At 43.4% G+C, this 21,623-nt stretch overlaps 1 protein-coding gene and 1 long non-coding RNA gene across 4 annotated transcripts in view; one reads left to right on the forward strand and one right to left on the reverse strand.

Moving 5' to 3' along the window:
• Window positions 1–4,113: 4,113 nt before the first annotated feature.
• LOC138619524 (uncharacterized) lies at window positions 4,114–4,507 on the forward strand. The gene is made up of 2 exons (XR_011310821.1): window positions 4,114–4,249; window positions 4,302–4,507. It is a non-coding gene; the product is annotated as an uncharacterized lncRNA (long non-coding RNA).
• A 178-nt stretch (window positions 4,508–4,685) lies between these two features.
• The window catches only part of galnt1 (UDP-N-acetyl-alpha-D-galactosamine:polypeptide N-acetylgalactosaminyltransferase 1), a 36,736-nt gene continuing 19,798 nt past the window's right edge, over window positions 4,686–21,623 (reverse strand). For all 3 annotated transcript variants that reach the window (XM_069696068.1, XM_069696066.1, XM_069696067.1), the window contains 12 exons: window positions 18,207–18,346; window positions 17,939–18,107; window positions 12,399–12,565; window positions 11,639–11,766; window positions 11,445–11,524; window positions 10,642–10,812; window positions 8,452–8,569; window positions 7,837–8,017; window positions 6,700–6,839; window positions 6,446–6,544; window positions 6,167–6,301; window positions 4,686–5,754 (listed from right to left, as the gene is read on the reverse strand). In XM_069696068.1, coding sequence (XP_069552169.1) covers window positions 5,608–5,754; window positions 6,167–6,301; window positions 6,446–6,544; window positions 6,700–6,839; window positions 7,837–8,017; window positions 8,452–8,569; window positions 10,642–10,812; window positions 11,445–11,524; window positions 11,639–11,766; window positions 12,399–12,565; window positions 17,939–18,107; window positions 18,207–18,345 — 1,674 coding nt within the window. In that variant the 5' untranslated portion in view covers window position 18,346 and the 3' untranslated portion in view covers window positions 4,686–5,607. The remainder of the gene's footprint in view (window positions 5,755–6,166; window positions 6,302–6,445; window positions 6,545–6,699; window positions 6,840–7,836; window positions 8,018–8,451; window positions 8,570–10,641; window positions 10,813–11,444; window positions 11,525–11,638; window positions 11,767–12,398; window positions 12,566–17,938; window positions 18,108–18,206; window positions 18,347–21,623) is intronic.

The following is a 21,623-nucleotide window of genomic DNA, read 5'->3' on the forward strand; positions in this document are numbered from 1 at the left end:
AGGAGCCTCCAGCAAAAGGGAGAGATGTTATTCAAGTCATTCAGGGAAAGAGGAAATGGATCAGAAAAGGATATACTTTATTGTCACCGGTTTAAGCTCCACGTGGATCATGCTGCCTGACGCTGAGGCTTCCAGAGGCTGGTGGTGTAACATCTGATCATGAAGAGCTCGTCAAACATAACACCATTCTTGTCAGGGAAATTCTCTTGTTCAGCTCCTGACACCGAGAATCCTCCGATTCCCCGACGCATGTGGGGTAAAGGCCCGACCTTATGACTCGCCAAGACCGGCATCATTTAAACTTAGACTGGAGACAGTCTGGCTCATTCTTAGATGGGCAAAAAAAATACTCCAAGGACACTTTTAACTGTCATTATGTGGAAGAATGTTGTTTTATGGAACTGGAACTGTGAGAGTGTGGGCCGAGAGGTTTAGCAACCGGCGCTGCCACATGTTGTAATCTAGCTGCTGGCAATAAACGTCACTGCGTTGTCAACCAGGAAGGCTCCCTTTGACTTCTTCGCGCCACAGTTTGCGTCACACTTCTGAACCCGTGCAACGTTGTTAAATGAATAATAAATGAACAATCAAACTGTATTTTTTTTGCTTATTTGTTGGTTTGACATTAGTTTTGGTTGGTTTTACAATATTCTGTCATCTTATTCCTACAAAAACATTGCATTAGAATTCATTACTGACATAATGAGTGTACATCAAGTTACACTCAATCATCCTACTAATGTTTGGTTATTGTAATAATTTGTTAGATGATCTACGATTTATAACCGTCAGATTAATACAAAATTGTAAAGAATACAGAGTTTCAGTCAGTGGTGTTAAAGGTACCGAGGTTGTAAGTAGCAGTATATAAACCTGATTCAATACGTTACTTAGAGGTGGAGCTCGTTTTTAATATGGAGCTAGATTGCAATTGTATCTTGACCTATAATAATATAGCACACCTTATTCACTGATTATATTTTGTATTATCAATTTAAAGTCTGCAAAGCAACAAGGGCTAAAGTTATCTACAACAATACCTAATACTTGTGGCCAATTGACCTATTTTAATGTGCTGAAAATATTCAGCAAGTATCTCCTAACATGCAACTAACTGAGCCTCGCCACTCAGCCACAGATGACCTGGAGTCTAAAGTAGTGTTTTGGAAAACTATAAAGCCGGCTTCACAAACAAGGATGAATTAAATAACAACACAAATTAGATGGACACACTTCAAAAAAAATATTCCTAAATTCAGATGTTCTGAGCACACTTCAATATTCTGTCTTTTCCTGGAGTCCCCCTGTGGATCCATTTCTTCAGATCAAAGCCTGCACAAAGTCCTTCTGAAGTCTGAAGCTCAGACCAGTGAGCTAAAAAAAAAAAAAAAAAAAAAAACACAGAATCATTCATGATCACCGAGGACCTGAAGGAAGCAGAGAAACACGTTCTGACGTCCCGAGTTCTCCGCGTTTCCAACCAGCTGAGAGGTTCACGTTCTTGCTTTTTGAATGTCACCTCCATGAACTTGGAGAGTCCGATGGTCCCTTTTTTTTTTTTTTTTTTTCATCACTGGAGGCCTAAATTAATCTAATGAGATGCAGCGTCAGCATGAATACATCACAACACCACATATATATATATATATATATACCGGAACCGATGCTTTCGGAAAAACAAATGCAGAGGCATCAGGATGTTTTTTTTTTATTATTAAATATGCGTGAGCAAAACACTGTTGTCTTTAATATGTCTTCTCGATGGCTCTCGGCGGGCCTGATCCCTGACAAATGAATAATTCATCAGATCGAGTCAAAGAGTTTGAATAATCCACTCTCAATCTGCAGCCCGACTCCATTAACTTCGCAGCGGACGGTCATGTTTATTAAAAAAAAAAAAAAAAAAAAAGGACGGAGAACGGCCCCGTTTCCCCCCACAGCGCTTATCTCGTTTCGGGCCAGACCCGTCTCTCCTGCGGCAGCGTACTTCTCGCTGCGGGTGAGATATAAACAAGAGATTTATCTCTTCAACTTTCACACCCAGTGACCGCGAGCTCCTCGAGTCGTTTCATTCTTCCTCTTTTCTGTAAAACAAACACACACAAAAAAACACTCCCGCAGTTCGACGACAGACAGTTCGGATTTACATATCGGTAATCAATTAGCCGTGTTCACGCGTATCGATTGGTATTGGCTTATCACAGATTATGGTTTGGACCGCCACACGTTGTGCGCTGTGATAGTACAATACTGCATAAACATAGTCTGTATACTGGCGTCAACATACAGCACGGGTCAGTCAATAAGTTACAAAGGAACAGTGATGCAGAAGTAATTCAGAATCTGTGTTGGCTGAAGATTAAAAAACAACAACAACATTTCTCTGCTGGAATAATAAGGAAAGTCTCCGCTTGTTTGTTTGTTTGTTTGTTTGTTTGTTCTGGAGCTTTTGACTGTATCACACCGTCTTCATCAGCTGATAACTTTTTTTTTTTTGCCTTTGACTTTCGAAACAGGAGCTCGCAAAAAAAAAAAAAAATAAAAAAACAACAACACACACCTGCTCAAAGTTCGTCCGTTCAGTCGCGTGTCGGCCTTTCAACCGTTTCACAACAGAATGAAAGCAGGTGGATGTTAAAAGCGCCCTGATGCTGCAGGTTTCAGACTCGTGACTCCACTGATGACAAAAGGTGAGGGGAAAACTCGAAGAAAAAAATCAAATAAATAAGTGGAGATTATTTGGTTATCTGCTGCGTTCAAGGGCAAAAAAAAATGAATGTCTCCTATTTAACAGTTTATATTTACTTTGACAAAAAAAAAAAAGGTCGTACGTACTGTTTTAAGATCTGTTTAATTCGTAAATATGAATATAATCCTAAAAGAAAAATCACAAAAAAAAATTCAACATCACTTGGGGTTTAGTAATTTGTAATTGTGAAATAGGAACCCGTCTTTCTACTTTAATATCAGCACCTTGTCACCGTTTCGAAACGTTTGCGGTGTGTTTGTGTGGACCAAGAGAGGCAGAAATCAACATTCTCCTTCGGTTGTTCTGTAAACTTTTTTCACCTTTATTTTCTACATTTGGATCAGCTCAGTGTGGAAGCCTGGACATGTCAGTTAACTTCAAACCCCGACGCCCCCCAAACAAATCTGAACAATCGATACACTCCCTCTGTCTCAGTCACAAAAAAAACAAACAAAAAAAAAAACCCGCTCACATCTTCACCAGTCACTCGCTCAGACATGAAAAAAAAATAATAATATATATATTCAGTCCACAACCTCCTCTCACTACCGGTGTCCACAACAAAGATGAACCAATGACGTGCCCCGTGTGTAAACCCTCCCTCCACTGGAGGAAGCCGACATGTTTTTATGACATCACCTCTCGCGCCCGGCAGGAGTGATACAAAACAACAACAACAACAATAACAAAACAAAAAAAGACTAAAATAAAGCATGATGGTTGAAATGAGAATGACGCTGTTCAGCTGTCTGTCTATCTCTCACCGAGATATGATTAGTGGAATACTGCAGGTGAGCTTGCAAAGTGAGATATGTAGTTATGGGTTAAGATATGTCTGCTGCTGTGCTGCTGCTGCTCTCTGTTCAACCCTTTCACTCCCTTTGGCTCTCTACAGTTATTTATGTATTTTTTTTTCTATCCCTGATTAATTCTTCTAAAAACACCTCCGTGATGCCGCCGCCTTTCCAGACGCCCTTTCCCTTCTGTAGATATGTCCACAGGAGACGCGGCTCTGCTCGGAAAATAACAGCTTTTGCTCTTTTTTTTTTTTTTTTTTGTGTGTTGTTTTGTTATTTTTTGTTTTGTTACATCGGAGGAAGCAGGTCTGCGCTGATCATGCTGCCGGTCTGCGCTACGGGCTCTCCGTCGTCCAACAGCGACGAATCTGAGCGCTGCTTGTTCTAGTCAACAGGGAGCTGATGGACTGGGATTAGTACTGAAGAAACGCGTGTTCACAGCCGCACGTGTACACGCACACACACACACACACACACACACACACACACACACACACACACACACACACACACACACACACACACTCCACTGGAGGAAAGAAGCCCTTGGAGTGCATTTTCTTTTTCAAAAGAGGTCATTCAGAAGGAGATATGACAAAACGGATTTAAGTATCAGGCTCAGACAACCTGTTTCCTATATGTATACAGTGAGTGTGTGTGTGTGTGTGTGTGTGTGTGTGTGTGTGTGTGTGTGTGTGTGTGTGTGTGTGTGTGTGTGTGTGTGTGTGTGTGTGTGTGTGTGTGTGACTATGTAGTGCCTTCTGGGAGACTTCCCTATGGTTGAACGCTAAACATTAGGCAGTGAGCATCATTACATATGCATGTATCCTCTATACGTGTGTGTGTGTGTGTGTGTGTGTGTGTGTGTGTGTGTGTGTGTGTGTGTGTGTGTGTGTGTGTGTGTGTGTGTGTGTGTGTGTGTGTGTGTGTGTGTGTGTGTGTGTTAGCTCTATGTTAAACATCTTCAAAGACAACAGAGACAGACAGACAAACAAACTAGGATTACTGAAACAGTAAAAACAGACAAACCATGTAAAAACTGGACATAGAAATCTCAAGAAATCACAGACATCATAATTTCCTATCTCTAGATCTCTGCTGATGGCAGACGTCGGGTCCTTACGGTCAGTCTTGTGTTGTTGTTTTTTTTTTTCCATACGCTGTCCCTTGAAAATTCCTCAGCGTGGAAGCTTTAGTCCGTAAGATGAAATGCTAAAGAGTAACACCAGAGGGAGACATACGCTGCTGAAAAGACTGTAGGAGGGGCTCTGACGCGCACACATACTGTACATGAGAGTCTCACGCGCGCGCGCACACACACACACACACGCTTTCACATGCATCCTTCTTCATAGGAGTTCAGAGTTCATTTTCAAAATCCATTATAAAATTAAATAAAAAAAAAAAATAAAAAAAAAAAAGAAATCAACAAGGAATTCAGCCCCCTTTCTTAAAGCATACATTCATCTCCAGAGTACACACACACACACACACACACACACACACACACACACACACACACACACACACACACACACAAATAAGTGCACACTCTCTCATAAGAGGCAGTCAGTAAACGTTAAGTGATGAGTTGAGGGGTGGACTGTTTTGTCCAGGGAAGCTGTGAGTGCAGAGAACTCGACTCCACCGGCCAGTTTCATATTCACGCACAGGAGCGAGTCCCTCCGCGGTTAAAATGTTTTTTAAAAAAAAAAAGAAGAAAAAAAAGGAAAACAACAACCATCGTCTGTAAGAGTCTTTCCTCTCTTCTTGCTCTGAGGAGCGTTGAACAAACTCTTCCCCTCTGATCCCCGGCAGAGGTAGTACCGTCCAATCTGTCCTCCTCTCCTCCCAAATCTCCTCGTGGAAAGTCTTTCCTTTCCCGGAGCCCAACAAAAAAAAACAACAAAAAAAACACGTCCGTTCCCCTGATTGCTTACTCTGGGCCGCTGTGTGTGTGTGTGTGTGTGTGTGTGTGTGTGTGTGTGTGTGTGTGTGTGTGTGTGTGTGTGTGTGTGTGTGTGTGTGTGTGTGTGTGTGTGTGTGTTTGCGGGTGTGCGGTCAGAAGACCTCTGGTAGTGTGACATTGCGGAGCAGCCACTGTTGGGAGCGCGTGTACGTGCAGTCTCTGACGCTGGGCACCTGGCTGTCCTCCTCGCTGGCCTTGTCCAGACACTGGTTGCTGTTCACGTGGATCAGAGTCAGCTTCTGTAACAGCAGGGGGACACGGAGGGGGGGTGGGGTGTGAGTGACGGGATGCATATCAGAGGGGGGTGGGGGGGGGGGTCTTATGATTTTACAGGTATGTATAAATAAATCTTCATGCAAATAGTTTTTTTTTTTTTTTTTAGCATATTTTCAACTTCAAAACGTCCGTGTTTTGTTCAGACTTTAGGTCTGAGGTTTTATCCCTCGGTGTTTTCGGGTTCTGGTTGGGTTGGATGTGTCAACGCGCCACAATGAAATATCAACTGACTGAAAATGACGAGCTAGTTTGAAACACTGTATGTCGTCACACTTTATGCGTGCAGGGAACAAGTGTTCTTTGTCTATCCATTTTCTACCACGGGGTCGTATTTTCAGAGCTGCGCTCATCGTTTACCGTGAAACTGCCACTCACCACAGGATCGTAGTCCCAGAGCTGGTTGCCTTTGAGGTGATGGCACTTGAGCATCATGACCGGTCCATTAAGCTTGGACACATCTAGACACAAGTCGTCCGTTCTGATCTCCTTGTTGGCCGTGTAGGAGAAAACCTGCACATCGCACAAACATGTCAGGTTTTACAACACATCTTTTCCATCTTTCCTCTAGTTCACGATTTAACAATCAATAAAATGTCTTTCCCCCCCCAGAATTTGTTTTCTTTAAAATGTTGTTTGTCCTCCGTCCTCCGTTACCTGGTTGCCTCCCATGCCGTGACAGTTGAATATGCCCACTTTCTCGTTCTCCTTGCGGGCCATGTTGTCCAGGCACTGGTTGGTCTCCACGTTACGGATCTAAGCCCAACACGGAGCGCACACAGTGAGCAACACCCTCGTCTGGAAGGAAACCACGCCCTCTACTACAGACGCGTTCAGCAAATGACAAGTGATGTGGTGCGGTAATCCGACAGCGTTGTGTGTACGCGAGCACGTGCAGGGAGTGAGCGTACCTCTCCCAGGGAGTAGTAGTGCCTCGGGATCTGGGAGTCCGGGTAAACATTCTCCAAGTACCAACTGAAGGGTTTACATTGCAGCTTTTGTCTCAGAGCTGTGCGAGTCGTGATGTCCCCGTAGTCCACTTTGGTCACACCTGCACCGTAACACACGCGCACATGAAGGTTCAGCAACTGCGACACAGTGTTTCACAGAGCCCCAGCGCTTATTGAAAAGCTGCTGGAGGTGGAGCAGAACAAGGACACGTTGATTTGATGAAACCAAACCCATCAAGTTGCAGAAGTCGCTCGTCTAAAGGCCGAGCGCTTCAAAAAGTATTTATTTATTTGTCGAGTATCAAATCGCGTTCAAAAAAAAAAAAAAAAAAAAAGACGCTATTTGCGCCTTCGCAGAAAGCAGCGGCTGTGGAGTTGAATTCACAAGTCTCGCCGGTCTTGTCAAGATAATCCAGCTGATCGTAGTCGGTGACGCCGTAGCCGTTTGCTCGGGATGCTCGAAACAATTTAACGGAAAGTTGACGCGTTTCGTTTCTTCTATTTTTTCCCCTTACGTTTCTGGATATTATATTATGAAACTAGTCAGATATTGGAACTGTTCAAACAATTGCAGAGCAGCACCTTGTGGGAAGATCTGCAGTTGCTGCTTGAAAGGGAGAGTGATTCAGTCAAGTTATTAAAAAAAAAAAAAAAAAAAAAGCTCCAGGAGGTGCTCTGCATCTAAAATTATTCTTCATCTGGAGAGTTTCGCTTCACTTTTGGTTGACTCTCCATTGCGAGCTTGCTTGCGTGTGTGTGTGTGTGTGTGTGTGTGTGTGTGTGTGTGTGTGTGTGTGTGTGTGTGTGTGTGTGTGTGTGTGTGTGTGTGTGTGTGTGTGTGTGTGTGTGTGTGTGTGTGTGTGTTCGTGCAGGTTAATAGATGCTTCGTAGCGTGAAATTACTCGCCGCCCTCCGTCCTGCACTGTTGGCTCACCACTGCAATATCGCAGTCACTGGGTTAATGGATAGATCACACCTGCCACAGAGATTAACCTCCACACATGAGCACATACATGCAAACCTGCATGACGCCCCCCCCCCCCCCGCCCCCTCCCCCTACACGCACACACACACACACACACACACACAAAAACTCACCAGGAGAGATGATATAAAAGAAGTTTTTAAATTCATCCATCCAGACTTCTGCCAGGCGCCGGTTGTTTTTGTTGATGATCTGCCCCGTTCCTCCGGGAAACGTGTACGGCGTCGCCTTTCGGAAGACGTGACCCACGTGAGAACACGTGACAATCTCCAGGGTCCCGCCACACTGCCAGATCTATGAAGAACAGAGCCTGGTCAACACTTAACATACCAGACGCCTTGCAGAAGAGACACGCTGGAAAGGTTTGGTCCCTGAACGAGCGGAGGCCGGCCAGGGAACTCTGCAGGGAGATGCTGCATGACGCAGGCCGATGCCGTCGGTGTTGTGACGGTGTGAATGCGTTTGATTGGAAGCCAGTCAGGATGACGCCTGACAAACTATTAGTCAAGTCAACAATTTAGCCAGAGAAGTCAACCTTAAAAGTGTAACATACGTGCGCGTGCGTGCGTGTGAGTGCGTGTGAGTGCGTGTGAGTGCGTGTGAGTGCGTGTGAGTGCGTGTGAGTGTGTGTGAGTGTGTGTTAATGAACCCTCGCAGACACTCCCGAATGTCTGCTGGAGCATGGAAGAATACGGTCATGTCAAATGGCTGCGGGCGTGTTCACTCACTCTGAAAGAGATTTCCAGGTTCTCTCCACCCCAGATGTCCATGCCTGCGTCATACGTGCCGATCTCCTGAAAATAATCTCTGTCTATTGAGAACAGGCCGCCCGCCATGGTGGGAGTCCTGGAGAGAGACATCAGAGCAGGGGAAGTTAATAGCGAGGCCGGTCAGTGGCACTTACTTCGAAGACGGCCCGCTTTCTAAAAGGTCACTCGGTATCTACACGTCCCATCAGAGTTTTAGATTTCACTGCCCCCCCTCCCTCCCCCCCCGTTCTTTCCCGTTTTCCTGTTTTTTTTTTTCCCCCCTGCTCGCTTCTCTGTTATTGTGATCGTTGTGTCCGTGTTTAACGGCCCCTGAGGCTCTTCCCCTTTTTTCTCTACGTCAAAAAAAAAAGGAAAAGATTTCCTCATTTGAAGATCAGGTCTATTTTCCTCCGCTGCCTGTTTTTTTTCCTTCTTCTTTCATTTCACATCCAAGTTCACTTAGAAAAACACAATACCTTGCGTACAAACAGACAAACACGGACGAAACATATCCTGAGAGCACAAAGGGCAATGGTGTGTTTGCAGCACTTGGCAGAGAGCGGGGAATAATAAGCAACACAGAAGTAGATGAAAACAAATACCGGCTTGTTAAAGAACACAACAAAAACAACACCTTTGTAAAAGCTGTAAAACTAAAAGAGAGAGGATGAATATAAATGATATTTCACTGGGTGCTTTTCTTTTCACTAAAACGTATGAAAGCTCTCTAAACTCCCTATGACACTATGAAATGACTATTTTTTATGAGACTTAAACACAATAATTCACGGTAAATACGTGATTCTAATTAAAGTCTTTCATCTAAACAGAGACTGACGGATGTACATAAAAGCAGTGTTTATTGAAGTCTTTAGACATTTGCTGATTGTTGTGTTTTTTTTTTTTCTTTCTGTTCGATAGCTGTAAAGAGAATCGCTCAGAGTTCAGACTTTTGCTCATCGCTGCAAATTAGAAGGTAGAAGAGCCCGTAACAACCAGTTCTGCTCCTGAGGTTTCCTCCTGTACTGTCAAAGGCAAGAGGCTCCTCAGAGTGTGACAGAAAAACACCTGCAGCTTTCTATGCGTTGGCTGATGAAGAGCAATTCCCCCATTGTCACATAAGCATAGATTGAACACCGAGGGCCTGATTTACTAAGATCTCAAATAACTGGTACTAAATAACGGGACTGGGTCGAGATATCGAGCAGCGACACGCTGGAATGACCCAGAGGGAGGAAACTGCTGAGTCGTAATACGTTGTTGTTGTTTTTTTAATTGCTGCTATTGTGGTGTGGAGTTTGCACGTGGTCCCCAAATGTACACGTGACAAGTTAAACTCGCATCAGTGCGACTCTTTATTGACCGACTCCACCGCAACCAGTCGTTCCAGTCTTCATTTTGAAGACTCTGGGCAGAAGGGTTTTAGTCTTCCAATAATGTGTAGCCGCTCCGTGACAGCGGGGTTTATGTAAATTATGTCATGAGTGTAAAGTAATTTCCTGCCGTTTTTCTTCCTTTTTTTTTTCCAGCCCACTTACGAGACACCTTCAGTAAAAATGTTGTCAAGCAGAACTGTGAAAAACAACCGAAAACAGCGGCGCAGGGTGTTACGTGACATATTATGTGTGTGTGACCTTGAATATTGGCGTCGTGCGGGCTTCGAAACAAGAGCAGGAAGAGGAGATGATGGACATGCAGAAATAAACTCTTGTTTTTGGTTCCGAGGTCTGAGCCATGAGAAACGATACAACAGAACACAGTCTTGCACAAACATCTTGACTTCAAGTACAGAGTAAAGTTCACTGTATTTTTTTTTCCTGTATTCCAGCCCTGAGAACATTTCATGATTCACGGTGGCAAATTGAATGGATAAGTAGAATTACTCTGCGCGCATTAACTGTGGATGCCTATCAGCAATGCTGAAGCTCACAGGATGTGTTCTCTTAAACGGCTGACTGACGGAGATGGTGCGTGTGAGTGGATGTGTCTGCTCAAGCAATTAATATTATCCGGCTCTTTAGGGAAATCATTTTTTTTTACTTGACCCGACAGAGCGGTGGCAGCAGCAGCCCTGGATGGTTTAACAAAAAAAAAAAAACTTGTCGAGAAAAAAAAAAGAGATGAGTTCAACTTGGATGGTGTGGTTGGTGCTGCTGCTTTATGACCCACCTGACAGGCAGCGTGCGGTCTCCTTTGCGGCGGTCCATCTCTCTCTGGGGTACGGGATACCAGCGGAAATTGAGCTTCCAGTTGAAGCCGCCGTACGTCATGTCAGATCCTGCCATGTACTCAAACGTGTCATCACTGATAACATCGATGATGGGGCACACCACTGTTCTCCTACAGCAAACACAAACACACACACACACACACACACACACACACACACACACACACACACACACACACACACACACACACACACACACACACATCAGCCTGCCGTTTATAACTTTGGTGCGTCATCAATCATGACTAAGTGCTCATCTGCAAGGTGTGGCACCTCCAGAACCAAGTACATTTTAACAGTGGACCATAGTTTGACTTCCAATCAGCCATCACTCAATCGCTTATTACACCTTTGTAAACCAGCTGTGTGTGTGTGTGTGTGTGTGTGTGTGTGTGTGTGTGTGTGTGTGTGTGTGTGTGTGTGTGTGTGTGTGTGTGTGTGTGTGTGTGTGTGTGCGTGTGCGTGTGTGTGTGCACATGTGTGTGTGCAAGCACCTGCTTACAAGAAGCAGTAAAGAGAGAATGAGTAATTAAGTATCAGATAAACACAAGGGCAAGCCCCCTGCAGGCACAACACTAGTTTACTTTTGTATTTTTTTATGCTTGCCAATGATGTGTGTGTGTGTGTGTGTGTGTGTGTGTGTGTGTGTGTGTGTGTGTGTGTGTGTGTGTGTGTGTGTGTGTGTGTGTGTGTGTGTGTGTGTGTGTGTGTGTGTGTGTGTGTGTGTGTGTGTGTGTCTTACTTGTCTTGTTTGATGCGGGCGAGCAGGGGCTCCAGCCACCCTGTCGTGCATTCACAATGAGCATCCAGAAAGGTTATGACCTAGGAGCATGAGCAGGAAGCATTAGACAAATCCAGCAGTGCCAACACCATATGGAGAGCAGGTCAGCGGGTAGTGGATGTCACGTATGTGCACGTGCTCACACACATACACACCTGGCCCGTGGAGATGGACGCTCCCTTGAGGCGGGCGCGGATGAGTCCGGAGCGCTGCTCCATCCTCACTACTCGGACAGGGATTTCCAACCTCCTGACATACTGCTCCAACGGCCGTTTTAGGAAGTCTAACGCACATAAACCATAAACAAACACATAAGAATCCAAAATAGACACAGAAGCCCACAAACAATACACACACACACACACACACATGCACAACAAAAGCTGGATTACTCACTAAACCCAACAACAGAGATCAAAGGTAACTTTGTGCTTCTGTTTTTGCTGTGTGTATGCATGCCTGCCGACATCCCTTCTACCTGCAGAGAACTTCCCTCCCTGCACTCACACAAACAAACAACACCCGACTTGCACCATCTGACACTGTGGTCCCACAGGGTGAGACAGCGGTGGTGTGTGGTGGAGGCTGGGGGGGGGGGGGTTGAGGGTAATAACAGTGTGTAATCCCTGCGGCTGGCGAATTAAAGACCTAATCTCCCCCAAACAGGGATTAACGGCATTGCAGCACGGGGTGGAGCGTCTCACACACACACACACACACACACACCCACACCCCACACACACACACACACACACACTGACTGGCTGTTGGGCAGCAGCACAGATACACTCACACAACACACACCCACACAATCCAGCAAAATCATACAGTAGCTCTAAAATAAAATAGGCTAAGCCTCAAACAAGAGGCACTGACGGAATTATCTGCAGTGTGTGTGAGTGTATGAGTGTATACCTCTCTCGCTGGCATCGTCCACCAGGACAATCTCCTCCAGCAGTGTGTGCGGAGAGCGGTCGATGACTGAGTGGACGGTTCGCAGCAGAGTGCTCCAAGCCTCATTGTGAAATACAATCACCACGCTGGTGCGAGGAAGATTATCGGGGTATAACTTGTTCTTGCACCTGCAAAGATTAAACAAAACAATCAGAGCAAAATCATTTAAGGCCACAAAACTGCTTTCAGTGTGAAGTCATACAGAGATACTTCAGACAAGATCATTTCACTGCATATGGAGCTCCAGGTCAAAATAAAACGCACACAAAGGGGCAACAAGAGGAAGTGTTTGAACTGCATCAAAGACAGACCCAGTTTCACGAAGACAGTCACATGTGCTCCAAGTGAAGTTGCAGGCTTCGCTTTAACAGACAAGGCTGAACTTACAGAGACAGAACGAGAAAAGAGAAAAACAAGATAGTAGAGACATCACAATCGAGCCTCTGTCTGATTGTAAGCGACTGCTCCACAGAGAGCTGCAGCTGAAGTGAGTCTACGCAACAGAGAGCCGAACAAGAGAGAAACTGCTCCGACTCAAACGTCAACTCAGCTGCATCAGACAGTCATAAAAATCAATCGGATCGTTACTTATGGCCTCGTGAAAAAATCCGATTTCTATCAAATTTGGACAAAGGAAACTGAGGGTGAATAATGAACGGGCAACCAAGCGTATATCCCCAATTTTAGACGGAGAAAAGACGCACAGAAAATAGTGGATCAGCATGGTGACAGTTGATCAGTGATACTAATTAGAGTTTGAGTCATTATCGTAGCACTGTGGAGCGCGCAAATCCAACAGAGAAGAACGTAAGTGCCTAACAGAGGACAACAGGCACGAGATGATAGATAACAGCTCAGTGAAGACTCGGGCACAGACATTTTTAAATAGCTCTCCACAGGACTGCTCGAGAAGAACGCCATTTGAAATGATCGTATTGGGAGGTTCGCATTGTTTAGGCCATTAAATATAAAGTTTGTGTGGTTTAAATTACACCTGAACAGTTTTCAAGGCATACTCACCGTTTTCAGGTTGATGTTCTACCTTCCAGTCGGGCATCGATTCGAATTTTATTTTATTCAAGTATGAGAAACTTGCTTGATGTAGCTAGTCCATCATAATGCCCCTTCACATTAGCTGTCCTTGTTATTAGATTTCTTTCAGAAAGGCCTGTCACAATTTTGATAATGCAGCACACATCCCTACCATCTACCTATTTTATCTGTTGTAATGGATTTTCAAGTGAACGTGCAGAAAATCTACTGCTGTGTTTATGATCACTTTAATATCATTTTTGGGATACACACCATACACTGTGATAGTAGGGTGTGCTCATGTCACCCAGCCCTAAGTTTCAGCTTCTAAACACGTTTATTACTTTAGCCAGAAAAATCCATTTTGGGGTTACAGAAGAGACAATTTTTCCATTTGTGGATCCCTACAAAGGGCTGATTCATGACATTTAGGCAGTTTTATTTCATTGTTATACAGAGAATAGTAGTTGCTGCCTAGAATACCAAATATGCATACAGTACACTGCAATATTCATGCATAGAAATTGTCACAGTAAATCACATCACCGTTCTGCTCAGGCTTTTCATATCCACCTTTTCTTCCGACATATTAAGTCTTTTCTCGTCATCACTTCATGGCCAAAGTTAATTATTTTCCAGAAAAATAGGAATACTGAACATATTACATATATCACAAGAGATGAATAATATAGTGACTTTGAATCAACGCCGAGGTTAAATGTTACTCTGCAACTTAAAACGAATTAAACCACCATCCGTTTTTTTATTTTTTTTATTAGAGAACAGTCGTTGGGGTCTCGGGAGACCGAAGCACACGTCTGTAGGTTGGGACAGGGCGACCTGCCATGACGCCTGCGTGAGAAGCTCTCCGACACGAAACTTTCTCACATTCCATTTCCTCAAACAAGCCTCAGTAAGCAGCCATCTATCGATAACTGAAACCAGCCAGCGACTTCCTTCCTCTAAGAAATCCAACTCTCACAACAGTCAAATAGGGGGTGGTCGCCCTTCTTCCATATTCATCCCCTCCCTCCCCTCTGATCATCCTGAGCACTGGTGTTTCCTCTTTCTCTGCTGCTGATTCTGACACGGGGAATGCAACAGCAGCAGAGTTGGGGAGGTCAAGAGTGTACTCTATTCTGCAGCTGCCTCTGGAGCATGTTAAATAACACACAGTCAGGCTTTGGGTGTGTGCGTGTGCGTGTGCTCATACTCTCCGAAAGGAGGGAGGTTGACGAGCTCACAAGATGATTCACTGTAAAAACAGAGACAGCCTTGGAGTCTTTCTCCCCGTTTTCACAGCAGTCCATTATGTCTCTCTTCCATGCTTCACCCACGTAAACAGAACGACCAAGACTTTTTACTTCTACACATGATCTTGAGTGTGCACCAGATGGAAAGCAACACCTCTGCGTGTCCATGAAACCAACATGTGCTGACACACACACACACACACACACACACACACACACACACACACACACACACACACACACACACACACACACACACACACACACACACACACACTTGTTGTGAGCCCCGTGTATCCAAACAGTCGGAGAGGTGAAGCAACATTTGGCACGAGCAAAGTAGGATAATGAGTTGCAGGCCGTTTCTCCAGCCAGTGGATTGTGGGGATATTTAGGACGGGCGGACAAACTGCCTCTAATTAAGCAGCATCACTATTGCAACACATACAACACACATACATGTATAAGTGGATACTCAAAAAAAAAAAAAAAAAAAAAAAGCATTGCACTCATCATCTAAAAAAAAAGGAGAAAAAGTCAGGTTTTCTAAAAGATGTTGTCATGGAAAGTGTTTTCATACTGTATACTGCGGCTACACCCAGCACCTCATGTACACGTACACGCGCACGAATGTCAGAATGACCTGTCCACCGCTGCTCTTTTCACACTCTGAGTTCACTGCTAACAACAGTGAGCATAACTCACGAGTGAGTTTCTGCTTCAAAGTTTCTGGTAATGGCGGCCTCCTTGGCTATGAGGAGTTTCACTAAACCTGCTGATCTACACATACATTTCTGCTCACTACACACACAAAAATAAACACAGATGTATGCGTGCCTACACACACAGGTACACATTTCCTTGCTCGATATTGACTCTGTCTTATCTCCTAATTGGAAAAGCAGATAGACGGAGGGAAGGCTGAGTGAAAACACACCTAGTAATCAACTCTCGTTCAAAGACTAAAACCCATTTCACGGATCAATGTCCTCTTTCTTTCCCGCCTGTCGAGTGTGCATGTGCCCCTGCCTGTCAGTCTGGGTCTCCCAGTCAGTCTTTCTCTCTATCGCTCTGAAAACCTTCATTACTGATCTATGCATGTTCCTCTAGTGAAGCTAAAAAAAAAAAACAGGGGCGCAGGGCGATGGGAGGGTGAGCTGGTTTCTACCTGCATGAACTAACTTTGACATCCCTTCCGAGCTGCTGGCCGGATGCACGGCAGTCTGCTGCTATGACTGGAGCGTGGCGCTCTGCTTTTCTGAAGACTGAACAAGCTGCATTCACTGGCTCTGACGCACACTTAAATAACTTCCAAATTCAATTTACAGAGAAGAAGGACTTCTGAAACGCGCACACAACATAATATCACTAAAGTTAAATAAAGTTATAGCAAAAACATTGGTTGGTCTTGATTTTCTTGCCATTTCTGCAAGGCAGTAAGCTGAATGCCTGCTACACCAGAGGTCAATGTGCTGTTACTTTCATGGTCTCATAAATTGGTATCATTCCTTCGTTGAAGTGATGTATATCCTGTTGAAACAGGACAGTGAGTGATCAATCTTCAGGGTTAACCAATGGTCCATTAGACAAGCAGAGAAAGGCTGTTTGATTTGGTGGAACAGGCAGAAAGGCGGTATTCTGGAAGAATCTGTCTTTAATTTATGGCTTGAACATTTTAGGAACACCCACCCTGGCAGCTTGAAGTCAACACATAAAAATCACTGGCTATCTGTTCCCAAGTTCCGTACTACATACTAATCTAAGCAAGTTCAGAGTCTGTATAGTCTCCACACTGGAAAACTAATAAAATAAAGATACTCAAACGATGCATGGTTTGTTTGGAGCCGTGTGGAAAAGGTGTAAATCTGGTGACGGACAGCAGACTGATGTTGCACTTCATGTGATAATTTACACTGAGAACTAAAAAAATAACTCATAATAAGCAGCGTTTCTATTATTAAACTACATATCAACTGCATGTTATGAATAATGACAAACATGTCAAATAAGATGAAAAGGACGCAACTGGTAGACCCATATTATCACGAGGATTGCCATTTTAGGCACTTTGGAATAGATACATCATTGGACTGGTTTTTGACCATGACCTTTTCGAAGATTTATTCCTTAACAGTTCGCAATCATCAGGTGGATTTAACAGTAGATTTGAAATCGTGCTAACACCCATATCTACTCTCATAAAATCCTACGGTTTGTTTGCTTCTAGGCCATGAATCACATCCGCAGAATCCAGCTGACCCCTGTTCTCTGGTGTCTGGTTGTTTGATCCCGATCAGGGTTCGACTGTCAGCTTACACACCGACCCAAACAGCCAAAAGCAGAGTTTTTACCAGCGTGAAAATACTCTGAAACTGTTTGTTTCCTTTAGTGTGTTGTTTTGTTTCACAACAAAAATTAAATTATGGGAGTTGCTCGCATCTGGAAAAACTTAAAATGAAGTGTAGACAATGCAGCTTTATAAATATTCAGAAAACAAAAAACAACGATTACATCTTTGGGAAATATTCTGCTCTCACTGTGTGAAGTTTAATTGGCATTGGTTTTCAAAATTGCAGCTTGGCTGAGACGAGTCATGTATTGTATAGTTTCCCATTTCACGCCATTAAGATACGCTGATTTATTTGCATATTAACTGTGGAACAGAATACAAAGACAGTATGTAGTACATATTGCATACAATCAGCACATCAAATAGGGACCTGCTCACTGGCAGTTCAAGTTCTTATGGGTACTTTTATCTGTCATTTATATGAATATGTATTCTTATACATTTTCCCTATTTCTAAGACATGTTGTTTCTAACAATTTTGTTTTTATCTCTACCTAATTGTCTCCTAATGCTACTCTATACTGTAAAGTGCATGCCATTTAATAAGACACTTCCTAATCAGTATAACTCTACAATGTAATTAGAATTGTTGTTGTTGAGGTTCTCTTTACCCTGACTTATCTATCCATATATCTGTCTCCCTCCATATCATTAGTCATAACTAACCTTTACTAAACACCAGTGGCTCACTGTGTGACTGATTGTGCAGGTTCCAGGCGAGACACCTGGCTTGCGGTTTATAATAAATCACCAATGTGGACGATCTGAACATTGGATGCCTCCTGACAGTTATTTTAAAAAGAGAATGCGGAGTGGAGTAAGATAGCGTGACAAGACAGAAGATGAGTTACAGGGAGGCTGCTCACCCTTCCAGGCGGACGTCAGGCAGCGAACGATTGAGAGCAATCATCTCAGAGGCCATGAGGTTGAACTGGTTGATCTTAAACATCTCCTTCATCTTCTCCTGGTTGTCTTTAGGGATCACCACAGGCTTCCCCCCTTCACCGGGCCCGTCCCGCGGTCTGGACATGGCGTCTACCGTAGAAACATGTACAGTTTTTCAGACATGAATGTTAGACAATGTAAACACTTGTCTCGGCATCAAAATCTTCCCGTGTGGTGATATGCACCCACCGTCTCTGCCAGGCAGTCCTCTCTCCTTCTTTTCATCGCACTTGTTGCACTCACTGAAGTAGAGCAGAATGAACATATCCAGCATTACCCAGACCAGAGAGGTGGCCAAAACCACCTTACAGTAGGCGAACCTCCGCATCCTAAAAATGGCAAGACAAGGCGAGGCAAGTTTATTTGTGCCTCACATTTCAACAACAAGGCAATTCAAAGTGCTTCACATAAAACCACTAAAAGCATCAAAACATCAGGTAAATGGAAAAAGACATTTTAAAAACAGTGATTAAAACATTAAAATAAAAGAAATAAAGCAAGCTAAAAAAAAATAGGATAAAAGTTACAGTGCAGTGTAAGACATAAAATACAGAAATAAGCTGCAATGTAGTGCAAGAAAGTAATCAAGATCCTCAAATCTGGTTCAACGAAAGGCAGCAAAAAAGAAAAGAAAAAATGCAACGTGAGAAAGGGGGAGACAAGAAATATAAAAGCTCCTGTAGAAGTGAGAGGTTATGGTGTGAGCCGTAAGGGGCGCACACACACAATCACAGGGTTTTCCAAAGCTGTGTGGAGGAGATCACTCTCTATTTCCTCCCATATCTCCTCTGCCTTTTTACTCACTCTTCATTTACCATTTCCCATTTCCCACAGCTCTACATCGAAGAGTCTTATCAACACCTCCATCTGTCCATTCTCTTGTCTGTCTTATCAGTCTGACTCTCATCTCATCTTTGCCGTTTATCAGAGCTTCTCCGAATGGTCACCTTCGCACTCAGAGACTCAAAATGAACCGTGCGCTGATGAATTTCTGCCTTTCACCACTTCAGTGGGAAAGTAGAAAATCTATGAGGGCACTTGAGAAGGTTTCGTTACATTCATGTCTGGCACCATTTTAAGCACAGTGAACATTGACATTGGTGTCTTCGAGAGGATGTTTCATGTTATCTCAGCAATGCGTTAACAGCTTTCAAGTTTAAAGCAAAGTTACACAACAGAAACAGACATCTACAGTATCAGTGTTCCTAAATACCCTGCAGTATACAAGCCAATCAACTCTTTGTACATTTAACGTAGCAAATCCCTGTGTGCTTAAGGGCAGTCTCACACACACACACACACACACACACACACACACACACACACACACACACACACACACACACACACACACACACACACACACACACACACACACACACACACACACAACAGAGAGAGGAGCTGTGATAGTAATTGCTTTTCTTTGGCAAGCAGCAAGAGACAAGACAGCCACATTAAAATTCCACTGCTCCCCTTTCCTTCTCTGCTCCAGCTCCATCTCCCCTCTTTGCTGCTTCAATGATCCCTCAGGTTGCAGCAGCACAAGCAGAAGGGGGAAAATTTATTTGGCCACGGTGATTTCTCTCGTGCCCCTGGGGGAGGGGGGGGGGGAGGTGTTTGTGCATAGCTAGCTTAGCTTAGTTTAGTTTTGCTAAGCATCGAGAGAGGACGGAGAACTGCAGAGCAGCATTTCTAAATTCCACCTGATAGGATTCTGGTAAAACAAAGTACCGTGCACTGCAGAAAACAGGAGTGAAGATTTGTCTGTTCTTTCTAAGTTTGTCTTTTCTTAGACTTCTGTGTCTGTAAGTTGAATCATTTCAATGTCCCAACTACTGCCAATTTTACAAGGCTCAAACTGTATACTGTATGTATATATATATATATATATATGCACTCTGCAGCAAAGCATTAAACCCACAGTAATATGTATGTCCGTGCAGGGCAAGAGCAGATACACAAAAGGGAAAATTAAGAGTTCTCACGGACTTAAATTGAATCGCTTTTGTCATACAATTTGATCTCGGGTTGACAAAGAGAAACTGGTGCAGGGTAACCACCTGCAGATGCACAATACTGTGATTAAAAGTCCCCTCAAGACATGTTTTTTCCTCCAATAAAATCGATTTAACTAAAGCACCACAGGTTTCGACAAGGTAAGCAAAAGTGCGTCAGTCTAAAAATCCCCACATTGGCACTCAGTTAGTTTGAGATTAAATAAGAGTTAAAGTTCAGTCGCGGTCTGCAAGTCTCCCGGTGAACTGGCATCTACACTGTAGTGGAAATTTCCGTAATACAGACACAAGATGAACAATAAACTATGGGAATTTATTAGTTTTCACTGAAAATTTGAAGGTTAACTGTTCAGTCAATGCCAACATACAAAACTATAACACTTATTGTGTTATAATTGTATGTTCTCTAAATAAATAAAAAGTATTTTTCAGTATTTTGTCATGTCGTCAAGAATATAATTATTGCAGAAATACTTGATATTAATTTACGGCCATATCGCCCACTCCTACTTCACACATACACATTTTTGTTTATATAATAATGATTTAATCTATTTTATTGTGGAAGTACTTTGAGTGACTGAAATGCAATCCCCCCCCCATTACTTAATAGAATTAGCAAGAAATTAATAACGACAATAACAAAAAAAATTGTTTACTTGTAGTGCTTAAAACCATTATTTAAAGTTAAAAAAAAGAAAATCATAAACTACAATAGGTGACATTTTTTTGTATCCGGCACTCTGCATACATGTGTGTGACTGAGGGGGCTCAAAACAGCTCGCTAGGTTCCGTAACGCTGTTATCGTCTTGAGTGTTTAGTTGTGCAGCATGTTCACACCGTTGGCTGTGGTTACAGACCGCACACATAGATGTTACTCCGAGGGTAGAGAGAGTGGGTCGCCAGCTGACTTTCCATTGATACATTTTCATTCTATAATGCAGGTTCCCGTATCTCTTCATAGCTTTCTCCCTTGCAGTTTTTTTCTCTGATGTAGATCTTCTGTGCAAGCCACATTAAGCAAAAGTAACAAAGGTTTTTGCAATTTTTCAGGCTTTTCACTTCACCCCTGACACACTTAAAAGTCAAAGACAGTTTGGTTTTACACTAGTTAAGGACTGTTGTGGTACAAAAAAACAAACAAAAAAAACAAAAAAAAGAGCTGAAAACAAACACTCTTGTATGTTTGTTTTCAGCTGTTTTTTTTGTGTGTTCGTTATAAAAGCCTTTCTTGTAAACAGTATAGTTATAAAGTAACTGTTTGGAAAATTAACAGATTCTCCAGGGTATCCTGAGGGAATCCAAAAGATTGCTCGCCTCACTGTTTGGATCACTCCACTCAAAATTCCTGAAATTCCAGGACCAGTAGGAGGCCTGAAGTTCAGTTGCTGCTCTCCAATCTCTCTCCTTTCTGTTTCTCTGACCGCTGCTGGATTGTGCTGCCCTCGCACAACCTCTGTGCAGAAACAACCTGATAACAGCAAAAACTTGGACAAATCTCTCTTTTTCACCTTTTTCCGGTGCACAGGCAGAGCTAGGAACACACGTCAAACCCATAACAGCGCTCTTAGTCAGAGACAGACGCTG

This window comes from Brachyistius frenatus, unplaced genomic scaffold, assembly GCF_029030835.1.
Source record: "Brachyistius frenatus isolate BFR_SWC_R1_liver_20210118 unplaced genomic scaffold, ASM2903083v1 Contig_20, whole genome shotgun sequence".
In the NCBI taxonomy this organism is placed as follows: domain Eukaryota; kingdom Metazoa; phylum Chordata; class Actinopteri; family Embiotocidae; genus Brachyistius; species Brachyistius frenatus.